The following is a 20,172-nucleotide window of genomic DNA, read 5'->3' as shown; positions in this document are numbered from 1 at the left end:
TTCGGGAATAATATTAACAGAGAAAAATATCACATAGTTCTTATATTTAACACTGACTACTTAACATTATAAATACTTAATTTATTTTATTTGCAAAAAAATACAGCAATTCAGTACATATAAGTAGATGCATATTTAGTTATTGTTACCATTGTAGAAGATTAGATTAGAATTTTAGAGAAAATCTCACTAACAACACCTATTCACGCATTATATACATTCTGACATATGAAAAAGCTATCAGCATAATAGTACACCAAAAATGTACACATATTCCTATATTATTCTTCCGTAAATCTTAGTGTACGTAAGAAATGAGAAACATTCTTAAATTTAGGGGTACGAAAACTGAAACGAGTAAAATACTATTATTAATAACTATGTAATGTGATGTCAATGTAGGTTTTGTCAAAAGATATATAAATATAAATAGTACCTATGCTATAATATTTAATACATTTATTGTATCTGTACTGTAACAAGGCGCTTAGATTGGGTCTACTTTATTAGTAAAATTGTGATGACCCTGAGCAGTAAATAGTTGTGGCAGTAAATGTAATGTATGTATCTAATATGTACGATATTTCATGCCAGATGACATTTATCCCTCCATTTATAATACGTTACAATAAAGATTATGATGATCCCCTGACCATAATATTTACAAGTTAGTTACTATGGCGTCAATTTACCTAATCCAGATTACCGTTGGTAGCATACTTGACTATGACTACGAGTATAAACTATCATCTTGCTTTACGCGCGTAGAAAATTTAGCATCTGCCATTTTAAAAAGGGGCAAAAGGATATAAAACCTTTCAATATATAGAAGCAGACAATGTGCCTGGAAATATCTGGACGCTCTACAGCAGAGTGATTTCAGTAATGCATATGCTATTTAATACTTTTATCAACTCAAATATATATAACAACCAAAATAATACTTCGGGTATGATTAAAAAATACCATGAAACTATGTTTAACAGTAAAAAATCGTTAATAAAAACTATAGCAGCTACATAAGCATTACAATTATTGTAAGACAGTTTCACCCGTCATTATTCAAGTCACTGTTTTTTGTATGTCCGCCTAGATTCTTTTACTGATTTCACATTCATAGAACCGGCAGAGACCAATTTTCGTCTTGTCATCTTTATATCACCTCGCAAGTGTAGTATTGCCTCTTATTATAGGACATTATAAGCTAAGGGTGCTATATACCCATATCATCGCTGGCACCTACCGTCTAGTACTGTGTGACAAAACGTCCGTAAGACACAGACATTATAGTAGTTTATGCAACAGTGATATAATAAGGGTTCTTAAAATTCAAGGGTCGAAGTTACAAAACGAGACGTAGTCGAGTTTTGTAAAAAAAGACCCGAGAATTTTAAGAACCAATTATGAGCTGTTGCATACATTACTTTTTCTATGACAGCTGCAGCAAAAAAAAAAAAAAAAGAGTTATTATTAAAAAAAAAAAGAGTTATTATTTAAAAAAAATTGAGTTATTATTTAAAAAAAAAAAAGAGTTATTATTGTAAATGAAAACATACCTCTTACAATCAAGATGATCGGAACTTGTATCTTTAAAAAAAATAAAGCAGTTGTATTATACTCATAAGATGACTGCTAGCAGTCATCTTATGAGCCTATAGACAAAGCATTCAAATGACATTGCTTTAGATATCACTGTTAGTCATTTAATTGACACATTTAAGTGCTGGAGTAGAAAAAATATATTAAAAACGGGTCACTCACGTATTTTAACCTTTTCGACGCCGTGTCAAACATAAAAGCTGTCACGCTGACGCCACGTCACCTAAGTGTTAAAACTGAAATTGAACTTTATGGATATGCACGTAGGTCTATGTTGCTGTGGTCTGTGACCGGTTAATCGGTCTTTGGCGTTGAACCTACGGTGCGGATATATGTCATTAGGATATAGTATATAGGTCATTGGCGTCCAAAAGGTTAAGTCGAAAACGCTCGACATGTTTCACTCCGTACTGAGGAGTATCATCAGGAACTTACGTTGACGGTGACTGACCAGCGCAGACTGCGGGCTGCAGCCCCGTACCCGTAATACGTGAGTGACCCGTTTTTAATATATTTAATAAAGTAGTACTGTGTGCTTCCAAAAATTGACCGTAAACTGAAATGGCTTGTAGGACTTGTGCCATTCCCGATAATTTCCCGGTCGCGTCGAAGCCGTGTTCTAACGGCAAAACTAGATTACCTATCTCAATATTGTCAAAAAACAAGCTGCGAAATATGTGACTGTACATTTCGATTATTACTTTTAGTGACAGTTTGTTTATAAACACAAGCAACGCTAGCAACATATATTGTAAAATCCATAGCTGTTTTCTAAATATTAATCATCTGCTTTCAGGATTGACTCAAGTGGGTTTGGTCCTTTTCTTCTAGGATTTGAAACTTTAGCTGGCTCCGCTGAAAAAAAAACAACATTATATTTGACGTTCAATAGGTACATAAAATAAAAGTAGTGGAATAAACAATCAGATTTTTCATAGATTTAGATAGGTAACCTTTAATAGTGGCCATGATAGGTATCTAATTACCGACTATATATGTAGTTTTAAACATTCTAAGGCCAACTATTTACAGCTATCTGAATTAATCTGACGTAAGAGTCATAAACCATCATAAATAAAGGACGCATAATGAAATATAAGAAATTGCTGTACGCTTTAAGAAAATAACACAAGTACCTATTGTCGGGCGCCTTTCAATTTTACTCGTTTTGTTCGCTTCTCTTTTTCACTTGCTGCGTGACCTCCAAACACGCCAATTACTCCGTGATAGTGATCTTGAAGATGTGCGCAGCAGCGTGCGTCTGGACTCCTCTAGTGGCGCGGTTTTGGTGATCGATCGTACGACTTTAACTCCATCGGTCTGTCCTGACACATAATATATACTTACTTGTTTGGCTCAGTGGGAGTTGCGTGACCTCCAAGCAGGCCATCCACTCCGTTATAGTAATCTTGGAGTCGTGGTTGATGTCGCAGTAGCGGGGCAGCTTGCGCCCGCACCTCCGCAGCGGCTCCATGTTGGCGATCAACTGGTGGAACGACTTCCACTCCCGTCGTTCCAGGGCTTTGTTTTTGTCCTTGTCTAGCATCACGTATGTCCATGTGGCTGCTTGCTCTTCTTTTGACGCCCCCCATTTTACGATTTCCCTGCGAATGTTTAATGTCAGATTAGCGGAGGACTACTTTGAGCATAGCATCCTAAAGCAGCGAGGCGTGACAGGGCTGAATACCAGCTTACCCGGGCCCTGTTCCATTCGTGGTTGCCGCCATTTTTGTAATTAAAAATCTCATCAAGTCTCGCAGGAAGTTTGACTTCATTGGTTCAGGACAGCCTGAAAACAAACATAGACATTTGTATATAGGTACCAAACTATAATTAGCATTTTATAAGATTTTACTTGACTTCAGAGTAAAGTGGACTGATTTAGTTTCTCGATGTTGAGTAATTAGACTACCTAATATAGACACATTGGTAGGTCCAGCGCTGAAAGGTCAACCATGAACCAGAGCAAATATGCCAGTATTTCAAAGGTATCTTGTATTGGGATGGTGGCGGCAGACCGGGAGTGTTTCTCAGTGGATCTCAGGCCTATGTATTTCTTTGACAGTTCCGAGCAGCTCGCAATAGGTAATTTCAAGCGATTGACAATTACACTGGTCTATAATGTTTACAGTTTTTGACGAAAGAGCCCGGGATGGGCTAGCCGGTACCGGTATCCTGGTGCAAGCACTACTGCATGAAGCGGTAGCACAAGATGTACCTATCATGGGGCTGGCGTGGTGTCCTGGTGCACGCACCAGCAGTACCCGGTGGAGCGGTAGCACTGCTCGGCCTAAAGCTATACAAGATGTACCTCTCATGGGGCTAGCGTGGTGCGGCGCGGCGTCGCAGTCCGGGCGCAGGTCCTTGACGGAGGAGCCCGGGATGGGCTTGCCGGTGTCCTGGTGCACGCACCAGCAGTACCCGGTGGAGCGGTAGCACTGTGCGCGCGCGTAGCGGCCGTCCCCCGTACACTCGGGCACGTAAAGGGCCGCCGCGCCCGCTTTCTACACAAACAAACACGATGTTTAGGTCAACAATAGTACATTATTGTCGAGGCTCGGAAGTAGCTACTTGCTGGCTGAGGATTCGTTTTAATCGGACGCCCTTGGGAGTCCGTTTAATTGAATCCGAAGCCAGCTAGTAGCCTTCCAGCCGAGTCATATATAGTGCTTTTCTCAAAAATGGTGCAAGAAATAGAAATATTTTGCAGGTGACACATTTTTAATTTTTAAGTTATAAGTTGAATTCGCGGAAAGCCAAACAAACACTATAATTAACGATGCTCAGTTCCACGAATTGATCGATCAGTTCCAAGGCTTGTTTTCCACCATCATGATAATTATATTAATTATTAAATAAAACAATAGCTGCTTAGTTCTATTTCGCAATGTGCTTTTTATGTTACTTATCCATCGATCACGTCCGGACCCAAGTAACTATCGGAAATTAACTTAATTATATACAGTCCTATTAAATACGTACGACAAATTATGCAGTACCCATTACCGTACTAAGATTAATCTAAAGAAGAAATAAAAATAGTTCAATGACAACGTAGGTTACTATTACCGTGGTTGATTCAGTAGGTACATTAACAGATTCCATAATGACAACTGACGATGATAGACTTTATAATGTGTTTATGTGACATACTACTAATATAAATAAGTGTAAAAATACGCTACGTATTGATTTATAGTAGGTAGGTAGTAATAGGCTATACAACTAGCTATTTTAAACTAAAATCACACTGCTCTGGTAGGTATGCAGGGCCAAGTGCGAGTCGGACTCGCCCACCGAGGATTCCGTACTTTTTAGTATTTGTTGTTATAGCGGAAACATAAATACATCATCTGTGAACATTTCAACAGTCTAGCTATCACGGTTCAGGTGACAGACAGACAGACGGACAGTCGAGTCTTGGTATAGGGTCTCGTTTTTACCCTTTGGGTACGGAACCCTAAAAACTACAATTTGGCGTTACCTCCTCTTACAAGTGTAGCTATTACCATGCTAGTGCTACTCTGGTTGACGTCTTGTTACTGTAATTAAGCGATGAGTTAGTACCACGCTGATATTACTGTAAAAGGAGCGGACTACGTTTCAGAGGAAAGTTAATATACATCTAATTATTAAGCCAATAATTAGCTGAACGCCAATGCGCGGTGTGACTAGCACGAATCGTCTTATATTTATGCTATTTCTAGTGGTTAAATGGTCTGTGACCACATTATAATAAGAGTAATGGTGAGCCATATTAGGCCTGATAATTATGAGCATGCGTGAATAGCTTGGATATCATACACTAACAAGTTCTTTAAGCCTTAGTGAGTATACCTACTCGTATTTCGAGTCGCTAATATAATAATAATCGCTTCGAGTGTTCAAACAAATTAATCACCCCCTCTAATTTTAGAATTGAGCGTACCAAAAATATGAAAACAACTAAGAAAATCAAGCTCAATAAATACCTACCACGAAAATGATTTTGAATATGATTGCTTGAGCCCTTAAGTTCTCGACGTACCTAAGGTGCCTTGATGAAGCCCCTTTCTTGATCAAAACATAGAAAATCATATTTACAATATCCCATAACCCGTGTAAAAAAAGGTGGGACAACGCTATAAAGGTAGCTTATAAGTTATCCTCTAGCCACCCAGACGTCAAAGCTTGCCAATGAAAATTCAACTTTGACTTGTCAAAAATAAGATTCAAATTAGAATGGAAAAGGAGATCTTTTTATAGGTCTCTGGGCGGGTAGAGGTTAAAGGAAGAAGGGAAGTTTTAGAAGAGTAGCTACTATAAGAATTTACATCATGTTCTCTGTTCTCGTCGCAAAAAAGTTTAGGAACACATTCAGGGCCGCCAATCCCAATTGACGGACTGATGAATGCCACTCAGCAGACAGTTGTGTATACATAAAGCAGTTGTTCGAACCTGTTCGTCCAGAACGGCCTGTCGGTCCGTGAGGCAGTCGTTGGCCTCGTCTTCTCGGTGGGCCTCCGACTCGGAGCCGTCGGGCGCGAACGAGTGCCTGATGTTGCCCGGCAACACTGAAAAATAAGGACACATTTAGCATAAATTGGGACGCCGGGCGCATTTTATTTGTATTTGAATTTTTTACGGCGTTTATGTCGATGATTATTTCCTAAACATTTATTCGTCCATTGCCATGCTCGATAAGACAAACACAGACAAAGCGAGACACGACAGTATGTCTTTTACAAATTACAGGCTTTCGGAAACGGGGTTCGTTTAGCCTTTTGGACGCCAATGACCGATATATACGCACCGCAGGTCCAACGCCAAAGACGTATTAATCGGTCACAGAGCAACATAGACCTAGGTGCATATGCATAAAGTTCAATTTCAGATTTGACACTTCGGTGACGTGGCGTCTGAGAGACAGCTTTTGTGTTTGACACGGCGTGGAAAAGGTTAATAGTTGCAGATTATGAGGTCAATGCCGAAAACAGATAAGATTTACAAGTTCTTAACTGAATAAATAAATCTGTAGGTAGGTAGTCAGTTTATAAAAATCACCATAAGTTTAATAATAATACATTAATGATTTGTGCTTTAAACATACACCATGTGATTTAATTTTCTGTAAATATTTATTTCAAAATATTTTCCATCGGGTATAGATATTTTTACAGATTTCTGTAAAACAGTGGTAGGGCGTCACACTTTTACGTTGGGCAATATGGAGCTGCTTTTTTCATTCAGTAGAATAAAGGCACTTTATTGTCTGTCGGGTTAAGCACCGGTCACACTGAAACTTGACACAGTGTAAGGCGTATTGTGATTATTTCTGAGCAGCAGCAGGTGTAGTGTAGCCGATATTTAAGTCACACGAACCTAACCGCTGCAATACAATCTAAGTACGTTCTCATTTTAAAACGAAATAACATGAAATTTGACATGAACATTCAAGTATCATCTATATATGATTGGTACTAATTTTCGTTGCTAGAAATTACATGTAATACAAATAAATTAGAGCGATTTTTACATAAATAAAATTCTACTCGCTCTGTATAACATTTTTTAACAACAATAACTAGTACCAGATAGATATATGTTACGGAAACGTTCATGCCAAGCTTCATGTAATTTAAGCATGCCGTTTTAAAATGAGAGCCATTCGATTGTATGGAAGCTTTTTGTCAGCGGGTTAGTGTACTCTTAAGAAAATAGTAATCGAGTTCAGGACGCCCCGCCACTGCTGTGTATAATAGACAGTGTAAGGCCTGAGTGGACGCTCGAGTTGGGCGTGCAGCGGGGCGGGGCGTGCGGCGTGCATGTTAAACAAATGCAAGCGTATAGGAGCGGCCTTAGTGCACGCTGCTCAAATTACTTCTGACCCCGACGCCACGCTGCACGCCCCGCCGAACGCTCCGCTTCGAGCGTGCACTCAGGCCTTACATTAACTCGTCAGCTCCCACGGCTCATATATGAGCCAGAACGCTTATGGTGACGTCACATCGTGGGATTCGACAGGTTTAGTGATGGTTTATGGTTAGTCACCTGCGCTCGGGTCCGGCGGTGGCTCCTCCTCCCCATAGTCGAGTTCCGGTTCCGGTCCGTTATCCTCGTCTGCGTTCAACAACATGAAGAAACGGAGAGAAACTATATATTATTATTATGTTTGCACAACAATTTGCATTGGCGCAATCAAACATAAAAACAACTTTTGAAATTGTATAATTTACACGTATGTATAAATAGGTAATTTAATATATATTCAAATTATTCTTGTCACTCGTTGCTATGGTTACGCTCTCCTGGGTCACTTTATAAACACTGGTTTCATGTCATTTTACATTTCGCGTAAAATTACCCTGCTATACCTACTTCAAAATTTCCCAACTACGGCCCACTTTTGCGCATAAAATTGATTGTCAAATTTTCACATGGCATAACACGATTTGCATGAAAGCCCGTCCCCTGGCTGACAAGACTGAACAACAAGAAATAGTTGACTCACCCAAATGTTTATATGTACGTCCTTTTTATATACCAGTAGGATTAACACGAGTGCGCCGCGACATTATCTCGTGCTTGAGATACGAGTACACCCTCGCGCCCCCTTTCAATTTAATACAGTTCGAAAAAGACCGGTAGTCTATCTCGCGCACGACATATTGTCGCGGTGCACTTGTGCTAGGCCTTAACGAGTCAGCAAACCTCTTGTATTCTTACACAAGTTTACTATAATCGATAAATTATCGCTGATTAAATTTTAGAGTTAAGGCATGAAACGTTTAGATATGTAATAACTCAAAACATGAAGTACCTATACCAAAAGGACGTTTGAAGTCAGACATGCGTTTACAATCATGCACCTTTTATGTGTGTTATTGTCAATTGAAACCACACGAACACATTCATAGTATAATAAATAACATTGATAAGGTTTTCCCACCACGCCCCAAGGGATTGCTTATACGTTTGACAGCTGGGTAAGTCCGGGAGCAACATGACGTCATCGGGAGACTTGATTAAAAATATCTTTAGGATTTCCCACAAGTAATACATGATTTAACGTAACCTTGAAGACATAATGTGGGGGCCACTGGACATTATGTATTATTAATAAGGTTTTTCCTTTAATAAATATTATTCTTATTCTTATAGCTTCAGTTACATTTTTGGTAGATTAGGCAGTGCACTGAAACAAAACTGGTAGCATTACGGCACGGTGAATATAGTCTGTCAAGCGATTTCAAACAGTAGAAAAAAGCGGTAAATTTAAAAAAAAATTGGCGCGATAGAACATATAATTTCGCGCTTTCTTCCAAGTCAAAGTTCTTTCGCAGACTATATATGTCGACAGTGGCGTAGCTAGGCGTGGGCGAAGTGGGCCATCGGCCAGGGCCTCGCGCCCCTAGAGGGGCCGCGCGAGGCCCCTTCGGGCACAGTGAAAGAAAGGGGCCTAGCAGATGCAATTTCACCCACGGCTAGATTAGTTCACGCTACGCCACTGTATGTATGTCGATATTTTTCTGTAAACCCAGTGCGTGTTTTTGGGACGTGGCGCGAAAACCTAAAGGCACTCACAATCCGGTGTGGGCGGCTCCGGGTTGTCGAGCAGGCAGGCGGCCCACTCCGCGGCCGCGATCTCGCCGTCGCCGTCGGCGTCGCAGCCGCGAGCCCAGGCGCGCGCGCAGCGCTTCGGCTTCACCAACTATACACAATAGGCTACATGACTAATTTTTTTTTATGTATCAATCGATCGGGTTTGTTTTTAGGATCAAATGTCTATATGGGTCCCATTGCATTAAAGTAACACAAAAGTCAGAAATTGTAGTCAAAGTCCGACAGTCGCACTTCACTCGCGAAACGCCCTATACAAAACGGCCAGAGGCCTTGACGTCATCGCCCATCTTGTAGTATGGACAAAACAAGAAAATTGCGTTTTTGTCGGTGAAATATTGCGTTTATGTATATAGTTGCTATACAATATTTTTTTGGATGAAATGTAAGGAATCGAATGGTACCCTTACTTTTATCGTTTTTGGAAGTTAAAAAAAACTTAAATTGTGAAACTTTCAGGTCCTGTAATTTTGTAATTTTTCAATATTTTATTTTAATATCCACATTATTGTGATAAATTGCTCGTTTGCTATCTATTTTACTAGATTTTGTTATAAAATTCAACATGTGTCATCATCCCTATTCGATTAGTGTACTAATACTACAAACAGTGGAACGCTCAATCGATACGTAAAGCGGAGCGTCCCTTGCGGCTTTTATGTTAAACAAATGCAAGCAGTATCAGTGCAGGTGAACGCTGCGCTGGACGCTGGACACGGTTGATGCCTTAAGGGGTCCACTGATTACCAGTCCGCCGGACGATATCGTCGATATCGGCCTGTCAGTTGTTCGGAACTGTCAACTTTTTGTTCTAACTGACAGGCCGATATCGTCCGGCGGACTGTTAATCAGTGGGCCCTACGCTGTGTATAGTATTATGTTCTATATCTATAGAAATGTTACTGTTCCCACATACTGGGAGACTATACACTTTCTGTACAGCATCAATCGGAGACCAAGGCCTAATAATCAAACCATTATGTCGACTACTTAAATCGTATAGTTTTAACCCTTCAAGTGGCTGATATTACCTACTTTTAATTTGTTGAAATTTAAATTTTCTGTCAATTCCATAAGTTTAATTTAATTTCAAGTAAAGTTTGTCAAACGAAGGGTTAACCGTACTTGTATCTGAAGTTAGCAACCCTAGGAACCATTTGGAACAGAATTCATAACTAATAAATAAATGTGTAGAAATTACGCAAACCCAGAAAAAAGTTTTCATAATCATAACACTAGTAAATATTATGTTGCGTAAAATCGCTATATAACAAACTGTGAAAGTTCGGCCACACAAGGATATAAGACGCAACGTATACGCAGCGAGTGTATCTAATCGTTTGTTTCTTTCTTTTTGTGTATGTGTTGTATAACTGTGTACTTATACCTACTGAAATAAATGATATTCTATATTATTTAAGCCATAATTTTGCGTAGACTGTGCGCTACTTTAAACTTTAAAGCACCGGTGTGGCCGACTCCTTATATATACCATTTATAACTAGAAAACAAGTTACTTTTTTGATGAGCCTCCTCAGCCCCCTGTACTCGGGCTTCTGCAAGGCCCCGCTCCTGTCGCGGTCGAGCTCCCCGAATTTCCAGTCAGCCACGGAGCGGGGCTCCATCGAGCCCGAGCCCGACCTTGCGCGCTCATACTCTACGCTGAATATCTTTATAAGATTCGCGTTGAATAACACCCGGTCCGAGCGGGAACAACCTGTTAAATTGAGAGAGAAAATCTTCATAACCGCTGCAGTACAAAGTACAAGTCAGAGATATTTTTCAAAAGTTACAAGTTGTCACTAATATACCTGTCTGTCTTTTATCGAAAAAAAAACCATTCTGTCCTGCTTTTATTAGGTATGCAAGTGTAATCACTTAGGGATTAGGGTATGCCAGTGTCGGTTACTTTATTAACATAGGTTAATATGTTTTTAATTCCTATGTTAATAATAATTTTTAAGAAAAAAAAACCGACTTCTATGCGGCCCGGTGAAAGATTATTGTAGATGGTGCGCTATGTAGAAAAGGAGGTAAAACCACCCACTTTTCTAGTAGCATTTCGTTTCTGTAAGGCTCGCAGTTCTAACCTAACCTAACCCACTTTTGTTCGGTTCTGTGAGGATAGCAGTTCAAACCTAACCTAACCCACTTAACGGCGCATGCGGTGCGGTGTACGGGGGTTTGAGCGGGAGGGGTTTGGCCTCATCATACTTTATACCTACATTTTATGGTAGGTAATCATAGTAGTTTGTTTAGTTTAGGTATCATAGTGGTTTTCCGGGTCAAGGTCCGGGTCTGTGTCCGAGTCAGGGTCCGGGTCCGAACCGGATCCGGGGCCGGATCTGGATCCGAGTCCGGGTCCCAGTCCAAGTCAAAGTCGAAATTCGAAATCACCAAACATGTACTATGCGTCGTTGAAGAGTTCTGTTCTGATCATCATCAGCAGTTCCAGTTCATCAAATGCGACAGTTTTTAATGTTAATGCTTTATTTTATGATGAAAATACAGAAAATTATATACGTGTGCCTTTAAGATTTGAGGAGTTCCCTCGATTTCTCATGGATCCCATGTTCAGAACTTGAGCTTGACATAAATATGGCTTAAAAACCTAACTTGCTTAACAAACATAACGAAAAGGAAAAATCGCCAAACGCGAGCTATGCGTCGTTAAAGAGTTTCGTTCTGGTCATCATCAGCAGTTACACTTCCTCAAATGTTACTTTTTAAATGTATATGCTTGATTTGTTGATTAAAACACAACAATCACTATATGTATGCCTTTAAGATTTGAGGAGTTCCCTCGATTCCTTATGGATCTCATGATCAGAACTCGAGCTTGACAGAAATGTGGCTTAAAAACTAAACTTGCTTAACAAACATAACGAAGAGGACAAATCGCCAAACGTGAACTATGCGTCGTTGAAGAGTTCCGTTCTGATCATCATATACTAATATCTACAATAAAGGGTATTATATATACTCGTACAATTAATTTATTTTTATTTTTATTTAACAGTTATGGTTTGGAAAAAAATAATATTAAAGACGAAGCATCTTTCGTTGCTGATATCATGAGTCAAAATTGTCTATAGTTTAAAATTTAAATAATGTCCATTCACGGTCGACTTATTCGCTTGCATCTGAAATGAGACCTTCATCTAGAACTCACTTCTTTTATTCCGTTGACCTCGGACCGATGACCGACGTCTGGTGTGCGATTTACCTGGGAACAAAACGCCCTGCGGTTAGTCAGGATCAATTTACGATCTTTGCGTATCGATTTAACATTTTAAATGTATTAACTTTTTTTTTCAATTTAGTTTTCTTTTACAAGAATGTAAATCCTGTTGATGAAGGTATGCATACTTATTGATTAAAAGGTACACGTTCAGAAAATATTAGTCAGTATTCACTGTTAATTTCATTCGCATTTGCACTCGCAGCCTATGTATGAAATGCTAGTTGTCATAATTATGGGCCAAGCGTGCGCAAAGCGAGAGCAACGCGTCTCCGTTTCAGCGTGGGCAAAAATGCTTTCGTATCTCTGACTGGCTGTCCAGCTCTTCTTCTCTACATCGACTATTCACCGTACATTGCTGGTCCAACAAGTATACATTGACGCTATCTACCGTTGTTACTTATTAAATAGAGTCAATTGTCAGTGTCAGGTGTCGATTGTATTACAATACCTATCATCATCAGGCCTTTAACATCTTGACAGATGATTTATGCAGCGCCTGTAAGCCAGGAACAACGTCTCCGTGGCTGTATAAGCCAATGCGGGACCGGCATTTGCGGCCGCATTTGTCGCACCTTCTGCTTCAGATACAATACCATGAAATACATACATATAATGAAATAACTACATATGTATATTCAAATTAGTTAAACTCAATACTTTAAGTTAAGGTGCCGCGTGCGGTGACAAACGTAGTTCTGGTGATCTTTCTGTGTCAGTAGGTAACAATAGTAGTTTGTGTTACAAGGGATCAAAATGATATATTTCCGTCAAGGGCGTACATTGAATCCTGAGCGTAATGAGGGATTCAAGTGTTATCGCCCAAGACGAAATAATTTTGATACCGTGTGACACATACTGCTTTCCACATCAACTATGAGGAAAATAAAAAAATCTTAGTGTTGACACAATCTGATGCTTAAACAGATTATTTAAGCTAAAAATGTGCAAAAAAATGTACGAATAGTGTGTTAGAACAGAAAAGTGTTACTTTGATCCCTCCTAGCAGGAAGGAAAAGTGCCACTTTGATCCCTCCTAGCAGGGAAGAAAACGCTCTTTTCCGAATAGGTGGAGTGTGAAAAGTATTGTTTGCTCCCGCCTGCATCAGCAACTAACGCAATTGTAATTTTTTTGAATAAATATAAGTATCAACGCTCTACCTCTGCTAATAAGAAGCAAAGAGCAGCACTCTATTTTATGTAGAGCTAATTTTTACTGAATTGAAAGAAACATTGTATTAGACAGAGACACCTTAAAAACGGTCACAGTCTCGATCGGCCAGGTACTGCAATTATAATGCCCCAGGTTATAAAAAAAATTAATTAAAAATAAGAATGTTGTGAAATCTCACGATTTATCAGAATCACGCAAGCGATAATAAAATGCGTTTTTTATAATGCAAATATATACATATTTGATAAATTTATGATAAGTGTACTTAATTATTAAATACAGTTTGTAAATGCACGCTACCTACATATCTTCTGTAGGCATTTGTACGAGTATGCCATATGGCGAAGCATAACAACTGGTGGTGGTTGGTATTCGTAATTAGAGATAAATATTTAAGACCTACTGTTGTGTAAATAAATAACTTGGAATTTGTATTAGAGCAATACAGTTAAGTTGAAATTAAGGCAACCGCACTATTAAAGGTATCGTGTATCGAGGTATAGGCAGGCTCCTGTAGCGGCATCGGCACATCGGAGGTAGGTATAGATATAGCTACGGGAGTCGAGAGGCCGTCTGCCCAACCGGTCCACACGCTAGCAGTGATGTTAGTGCTGGGCTAAGTTGGTCGATACCGATACTACCTTTTACGTCGGATGATGGTCACTATGACAGTTCTTTCAAATTTCTTTTGGTTGGGTTTAATAAAACAAATCATTGAAGAAATATGTATTTACCTTATGTTTATTACTTCAATGTTACATTTCTAAACATATTAATGTCCAAAAAACGTCTAAAAACACAAACAGCTACTCCATATAAAATTATAGGGACCAGAGGTATACCTAGAGATAGAAGTTTGAATTCTATGTATTTTTCGGAAGGGTGTTACTTAATTGTTGTAAGCTTTTACCTAACGTTCGTGCCTGTTTGTCCGTATGATGCTCTATAGGTACTTATCTCAAAAATCACTTCAAGTATTTGAATATATTTTTATTTAAAAATGGCATACTGTCTGTCTTCATATTTCTTGAAAATATTACTATTTTACATAGTGCTGATTTTAACTTCAGGGAACACAATCCAATTTAATTGAATATCTATAGGTATAGTTTTTAATGATGTTTAAGTTATATATATTAAAAGAACTAAAGTCCATAATTGCAAATTTGTGGCGTGTCTTCACTGGATCATCGGCCACATACGTATTACATATTACAAGTATTATCCTTCCAAAGTTCCAAACCTCTTCAGTCAGGTTTCTATTAGTTACTTTGTATTTTAATGACAAACGAAAAGTAAAGTAAAAGTAAACTGAAGAAGTGTCCCATCACTAAGGCATAACCCAATGGTCGATAAAATAGGACAACAAAAAGGGATACAAAAAAATACCGAAATCGGGTTTCGTTAACGACCGGGCAGACTTGTTGGCGCCTGGCCCAAATGGTTTTCTGATTTCGCAGTGCAACTCTACGCAAATTGAAGGTATTATTTTCGAATACCAGATCAATGTTTAAGATTTAATTTAGAAAGTAAATATTTGTTAAACACACATGATTACTTATGTACATATTTTTATGGTACCAAATAAAATAATTGCTTTTTATTAAACACATTAGTTTGATATACATAGAATCCAGCGAGTATCGGCATACCTGGCTGTGATAAACGAACCGGATTGCCCTCGTCGATGAGAACATTTCGCAATTAAATTGCAGTTTAACTAAACAGGAATTAAGTACTGTTTTTATAATTAAATATTAGTAAGATAAAGATAGTGAAATGACTGAGAATAGAACGGCAGCAGGGCAGGTTGATCCAGCAACTTACGGCCCCGGCATCGACAAAGCATTGATTTAAAAAGATATTAGTGTGGCTTTTTTCCCGACGTCTTGGGACTATGAAGAGTCCTCTCACCCAAAAAAAACGGGAAAAAAACTTGACTCCATTGTATTTCGGCGTCAAGCTGTCTGCGGCGACCGCTGTTTCTAAGAACCCAACTTACAAGTGTTGTTGGCTCGCTGGTTTATATGTAGTTCACATTATAATGCTGATGGTCATTTATACTTTCCAAGGTAAATTTGAATAAACTGACGCTCAGATTTACGGTTTAACTCTACAATGGAGCACGCTATATATTTATATAGATTTGCGAAAATTAATATATTTCTTATTGAGACAAATATATATAAGTACTAAGGTAACTAATATAAGTTAGTATAGTTCTGCTATTTTTAACGAATAATCACAAATTCTCCTGAAACATTTCAGATTTCAACATCAGGCGTGTTAAGCCTTGTGTTGTGCCCCGTTTGACTGACGAAAAGTTCAGCGGAATATCTATAAATGATGGTTATTTCTGGGTCCGCCGTGATCTTTCAGACACATGACGGTAATGTATGTATGTATCTCTCTAGGTATGCTGGGGAATTACGATTTTAAAGTCAATACCCGACCGAGCTAAAAAGCTTCGCATTCTTAATATGAATGTTTACGTTACCTTCCACTGACCCCGCCGAGCCGGCGGCGGCGGTCGTTCGGACAACCGGGTGATTAGGTACAAAGGGGTTTAAATATCCTCATTAGTTTAGTGTCCGGTGTCCGATACCGATATCATTAACATTAACGAAAAAGGTACATCTACCATATTATTGTTGTTTATTTACAGCACTTGACTACGCAGTACGCACTGTCAACGTGTTTATTTTACCTTTATAATAAATTATACACAGATTGTGTCTTGTGGGTGAGTACATCATACTGATATGTAGACTTAGAAGAGCTTAATAATTTAATAAAACACATGATGTAATGAGGGAAATCTTTTAAATTGTATAATTTAAAATACTTCGTTACGATTTCTGGTGATCCTAACCATTTCATTTCTCAAAACACAACACGCTACGCTACGTATTTGTGCTCACAAGTACCTACATACGAGTGCGAGTATTGCGCTAAACAGTGGAGACGTTCTCTAGATTGAGATTACGGGATGACAAAACGTGAAGAGTAAAGCGCGGCGTATTCCTTGCAACGGGGTCAACACAAGTGGCAATAAATGTTTAATTGCTTGCTTGTGCAGGCTCCAGTGAGTAATGGGCGCCTGGCTTTAACCGCCATTAAGAGCCCTTTCGACGAACTATAAAGTGTTTCAAGTTATAAACCTAGATATTTTATAAATCAAGCTTAAATTACTGTCTGACTGACTAATCAAACCTAATAAGACATAGGTACTGTCAGCATCAAATATATGACGACGCGCGACGACAAGAATGGTTAAATATATCGGAACACATAATATTACTTCTTGTTTTATGAGTTATTTAAATTTAAGTACCTTCGCCGTGCCGATTTGATAAGTGCGTATAAATACATTTAGTATGGACGAAGTGACCAAATGTAATAGCCCTCTTAAACTGCCTTGTGTCTAGTCGAAACTATTTTCAATCGGGGCAGCATTGACAGATGTCAGGCCACTCAGGCAAGCCATTTGCTGTAAACCTTAAAGCTCGCCTTTCTTGGGCGACAGACAGCATTAATCAGCCATCTATAGTGTTCCGCAATGACCAGTGTAATCTAAGAGCCATTTTATGAGTCTGTAAATCAAGAAATAATTCGCTTTGCAGCAGACCTGCAAAAACTGTTTTATTGCATTCCAGTGGCTTAATGAATATTCACATGCTTTGATCTCAATTGGAATTTAAAGTTACACATAGATTTCAGGGCATTATGGATGATGCTACAGACGTTACAGTAGTGACTATCGATACGATAACGCGAAGTGTAGAACTCGGACAAACTTTGTTGGTGAAAAGTTATTTCATATGTAATATATACAGGTTCTTTCATAAAAGATAGTTTCAACAATTCATGACTGTATTCAATGTGATAATAATAAAATTAGTAAAGTAGGTATTTCTTGGGCCTCGGCGTTATCCAAGAAAAACGACCTAAAAATATTTTATTTCTTATTCACCGTCTGCCGTTTCTTTAATAAATAATAATAAAAGTGCTTGGTTTACCTACACTTTTTATTTCCATTTGGAGTTGTAACGAACTAAAGAGTGTTATTGGTATAACTATGTCTCACTATGTGTCTGTTATTGGTATTATTATACCTACACACTTAGAATTAGACACGGGACAAAATAGAAATCCAATCGGATGAGTAAGGTCCACGATTGAAGACAACGTTTTTACGTACTCTACCTGGCTTTATTTTTATACTGTGTTTATATTTTTTTAGATCCTCAGTTTCACAGTAAAATTAGTCACTCACCAAACTAACCAAGAAATTTATTACCAAGCAGTCTCAGGTTTGTATACGTTTTTTCTGTTTTTTTGTAGTGAAGTGGAGGTGCCCTTATTTTCGTTTATTTATTTTTTACTACGTACATATAACATATTATATTTTAACAATTTATGAAAGATGTAATTCGCAAGAAGCATACACATTTGCACTTTTATTGTAATTAGCCAAGGATTATAATTAAAATTTTAGAGATTTATTTCTACATTCTTTCGTGATTTCATGCCCCAATGTAGAGCGCCGTGTTAAACGTGGCGCGTTTGTTCTGTTGTTTGATTGATTAGTCGATATATGTATACAATATACTTATGAAACATATTATATTTGGAAGCGTTAGTTAGTAGCCTATCTTTCAATCCAGAGGTTGCGGGTTCAAGCCCGGGCTCGTATGCATACTATAGAATCTTTCGCTTGCACGGGACTCAAAATAAGCACTCGAAGAAATATCAAACTTTGATCTCTTGTTGTACAAATAACTATTTCTACTCCCGTACTTTTATTTATCATTTAAAGGGTCGTGCACACACCTTTAAAACCCTATCTTACAGTTGTCAAGACAAGTCCTTAGTCTATTCCCCAAAAAAGCATTTGTGCATACACATACACGCAGTATCTTTTTGGCACTTTTTCGATACTTCGTGTAATGAGCACTTAAACAATATTGAATGAAATACATTGTTGCCAACCTTATTTTAAATGTCATTTCTGACAAATAAGTGAACCATAGACAAGTTTTTTTAATTTCATTAATTCCTTTTCCGCCCGTACCCTCCATTTTTGCTACTTCTTGAATGAAAAATATTTGTTAAATTTACAATTTTATTTCAAAGTAAGTGCTTGGTCGTAGAAAAAGTATTGTATGCAACGTTGTTTAACCGAGTCAAAAAATACTCGTGGCATCTTTATTAACAATTTTCGGCTTCGCCTCAAATTGTTACTCACGCCACTCGCCTTTTTTGACCTCTCTTAAAAAACGGTTGCATAAAATACTATACCAGTCGCTTTTCAGAGAAGGAAATCATCGTGAGGACACCGAACTAATCCCAATAAAAGCCTAGTTTCCCCTCCGGGTAGGAGGGTCAGATGGCAGTCGCTTTCGTAATAACAGCGGACCCCAGGCTCCCATGATCAGTGGCATAAAGGCCGGGACCGGGACAAAGCTAACAAGATTGTAGAATATATAAATTATATAGGTAATCAATTGAGACATTTTCCCCTCGAGTGCCTCTATACCTACTACTGTACACTGGTTCTATAAAAGGTTTGGATACACGTGTCCTATTACGTAAATTTTCCCATCAAGCGTGGAAAGTCCTCTACCAGCACCTACGTATCCAACTGTCCGCCTTTTATATTTACAACATACAAGGTGGTGGCACTTGTGGCCTAGTGCTGGTGGCCTACCGGTAAGAGCGTGCGATTTGCAATCCGGAGGTCGCGGGTTCGAACCCCGGCTCGTACCAATGAGTTTTTCGGAACTTATGTACGAAATATCATTTGATATTTACCAGTCGCTTTTCGGTGAAGGAAAACATCGTGAGGAAACCGGACTAATCCCAATACGGGCCTAGTTTACCCCCTGGGTTGTAAGGTCAGATGGCAGTCGCTTTCGTAAAAACTAGTGCCCACGCCAATTACTGGGATTAGTTGCCAAGCGGACCCCAGGCTCCCATGAGCCGTGGCAAAATGCCGGGACAACGCGAGGAAGATGATGGTACTTGTAACGTGGAGGCACGTGCCCCACCTGACCTGACCTTAAATCACGTTCGAGTCAATAACCATGTTAAGAGGTGAATATGCGGGCTGAAGCCGCGTAAGGAAGCTGGCGATTAGAAGTGTCCGGGATCGGCGGGCGTCGCCCTGCGTAGGTAGACCCTTTGTCTGCATCGCGACCGATCTATTTACATTCTAACAATGGTTGTCTTCGGCCGAACACCCAAACACTAACATCTGATTTTCTAAGGATCACACAGACACAGAAAATCAAAAGTTATCTCGTTGCTGTCCTCAGTTAAGATTTCTATTTGTACCCAAAAACCAACAGTGATGTTACTGATGTTACTGATGAGTGATGTTACACCGGTTACACGCCTTTACTAAAAAATTGGCCAATATTTTTTCATCTGTCCTGTATTGTTTTAAGGTCTACCGAGTAATATAAATGTATTCTTTTTACAATAGAGATTAAATAAATAGATGATAAAATGTTCTTCAGTAATATATGGCATGGCCCATAACCTAATGTTAAATAAT

At 38.8% G+C, this 20,172-nt stretch overlaps 1 protein-coding gene across 2 annotated transcripts in view; it reads right to left on the bottom strand.

The window, feature by feature from the left end:
* Window positions 1-2,219: 2,219 nt before the first annotated feature.
* Window positions 2,220-20,172, bottom strand: part of LOC134661171 (SPARC-related modular calcium-binding protein 1) — a 28,379-nt gene continuing 10,426 nt past the window's right edge. Inside the window, exons 4-12 of one of the 2 annotated variants that reach the window (XM_063517130.1) lie at window positions 12,371-12,424; window positions 10,716-10,915; window positions 9,163-9,289; window positions 7,630-7,731; window positions 6,037-6,152; window positions 3,911-4,103; window positions 3,295-3,388; window positions 2,947-3,203; window positions 2,220-2,454 (exon numbers count right to left, since the gene is read on the bottom strand). In XM_063517130.1, coding sequence (XP_063373200.1) covers window positions 2,378-2,454; window positions 2,947-3,203; window positions 3,295-3,388; window positions 3,911-4,103; window positions 6,037-6,152; window positions 7,630-7,731; window positions 9,163-9,289; window positions 10,716-10,915; window positions 12,371-12,424 — 1,220 coding nt within the window. In that variant the 3' untranslated portion in view covers window positions 2,220-2,377. The remainder of the gene's footprint in view (window positions 2,455-2,946; window positions 3,204-3,294; window positions 3,389-3,910; window positions 4,104-6,036; window positions 6,153-7,629; window positions 7,732-9,162; window positions 9,290-10,715; window positions 10,916-12,370; window positions 12,425-20,172) is intronic. The other variant, XM_063517131.1, reaches the window with a different exon arrangement.

This window comes from Cydia amplana, chromosome Z (genome assembly GCF_948474715.1).
Source record: "Cydia amplana chromosome Z, ilCydAmpl1.1, whole genome shotgun sequence".
In the NCBI taxonomy this organism is placed as follows: Eukaryota; Metazoa; Arthropoda; class Insecta; order Lepidoptera; family Tortricidae; genus Cydia; species Cydia amplana.
Note: the sequence above shows the minus strand (reverse complement) of the source record. Positions and strands in the feature narration are given on the sequence as shown.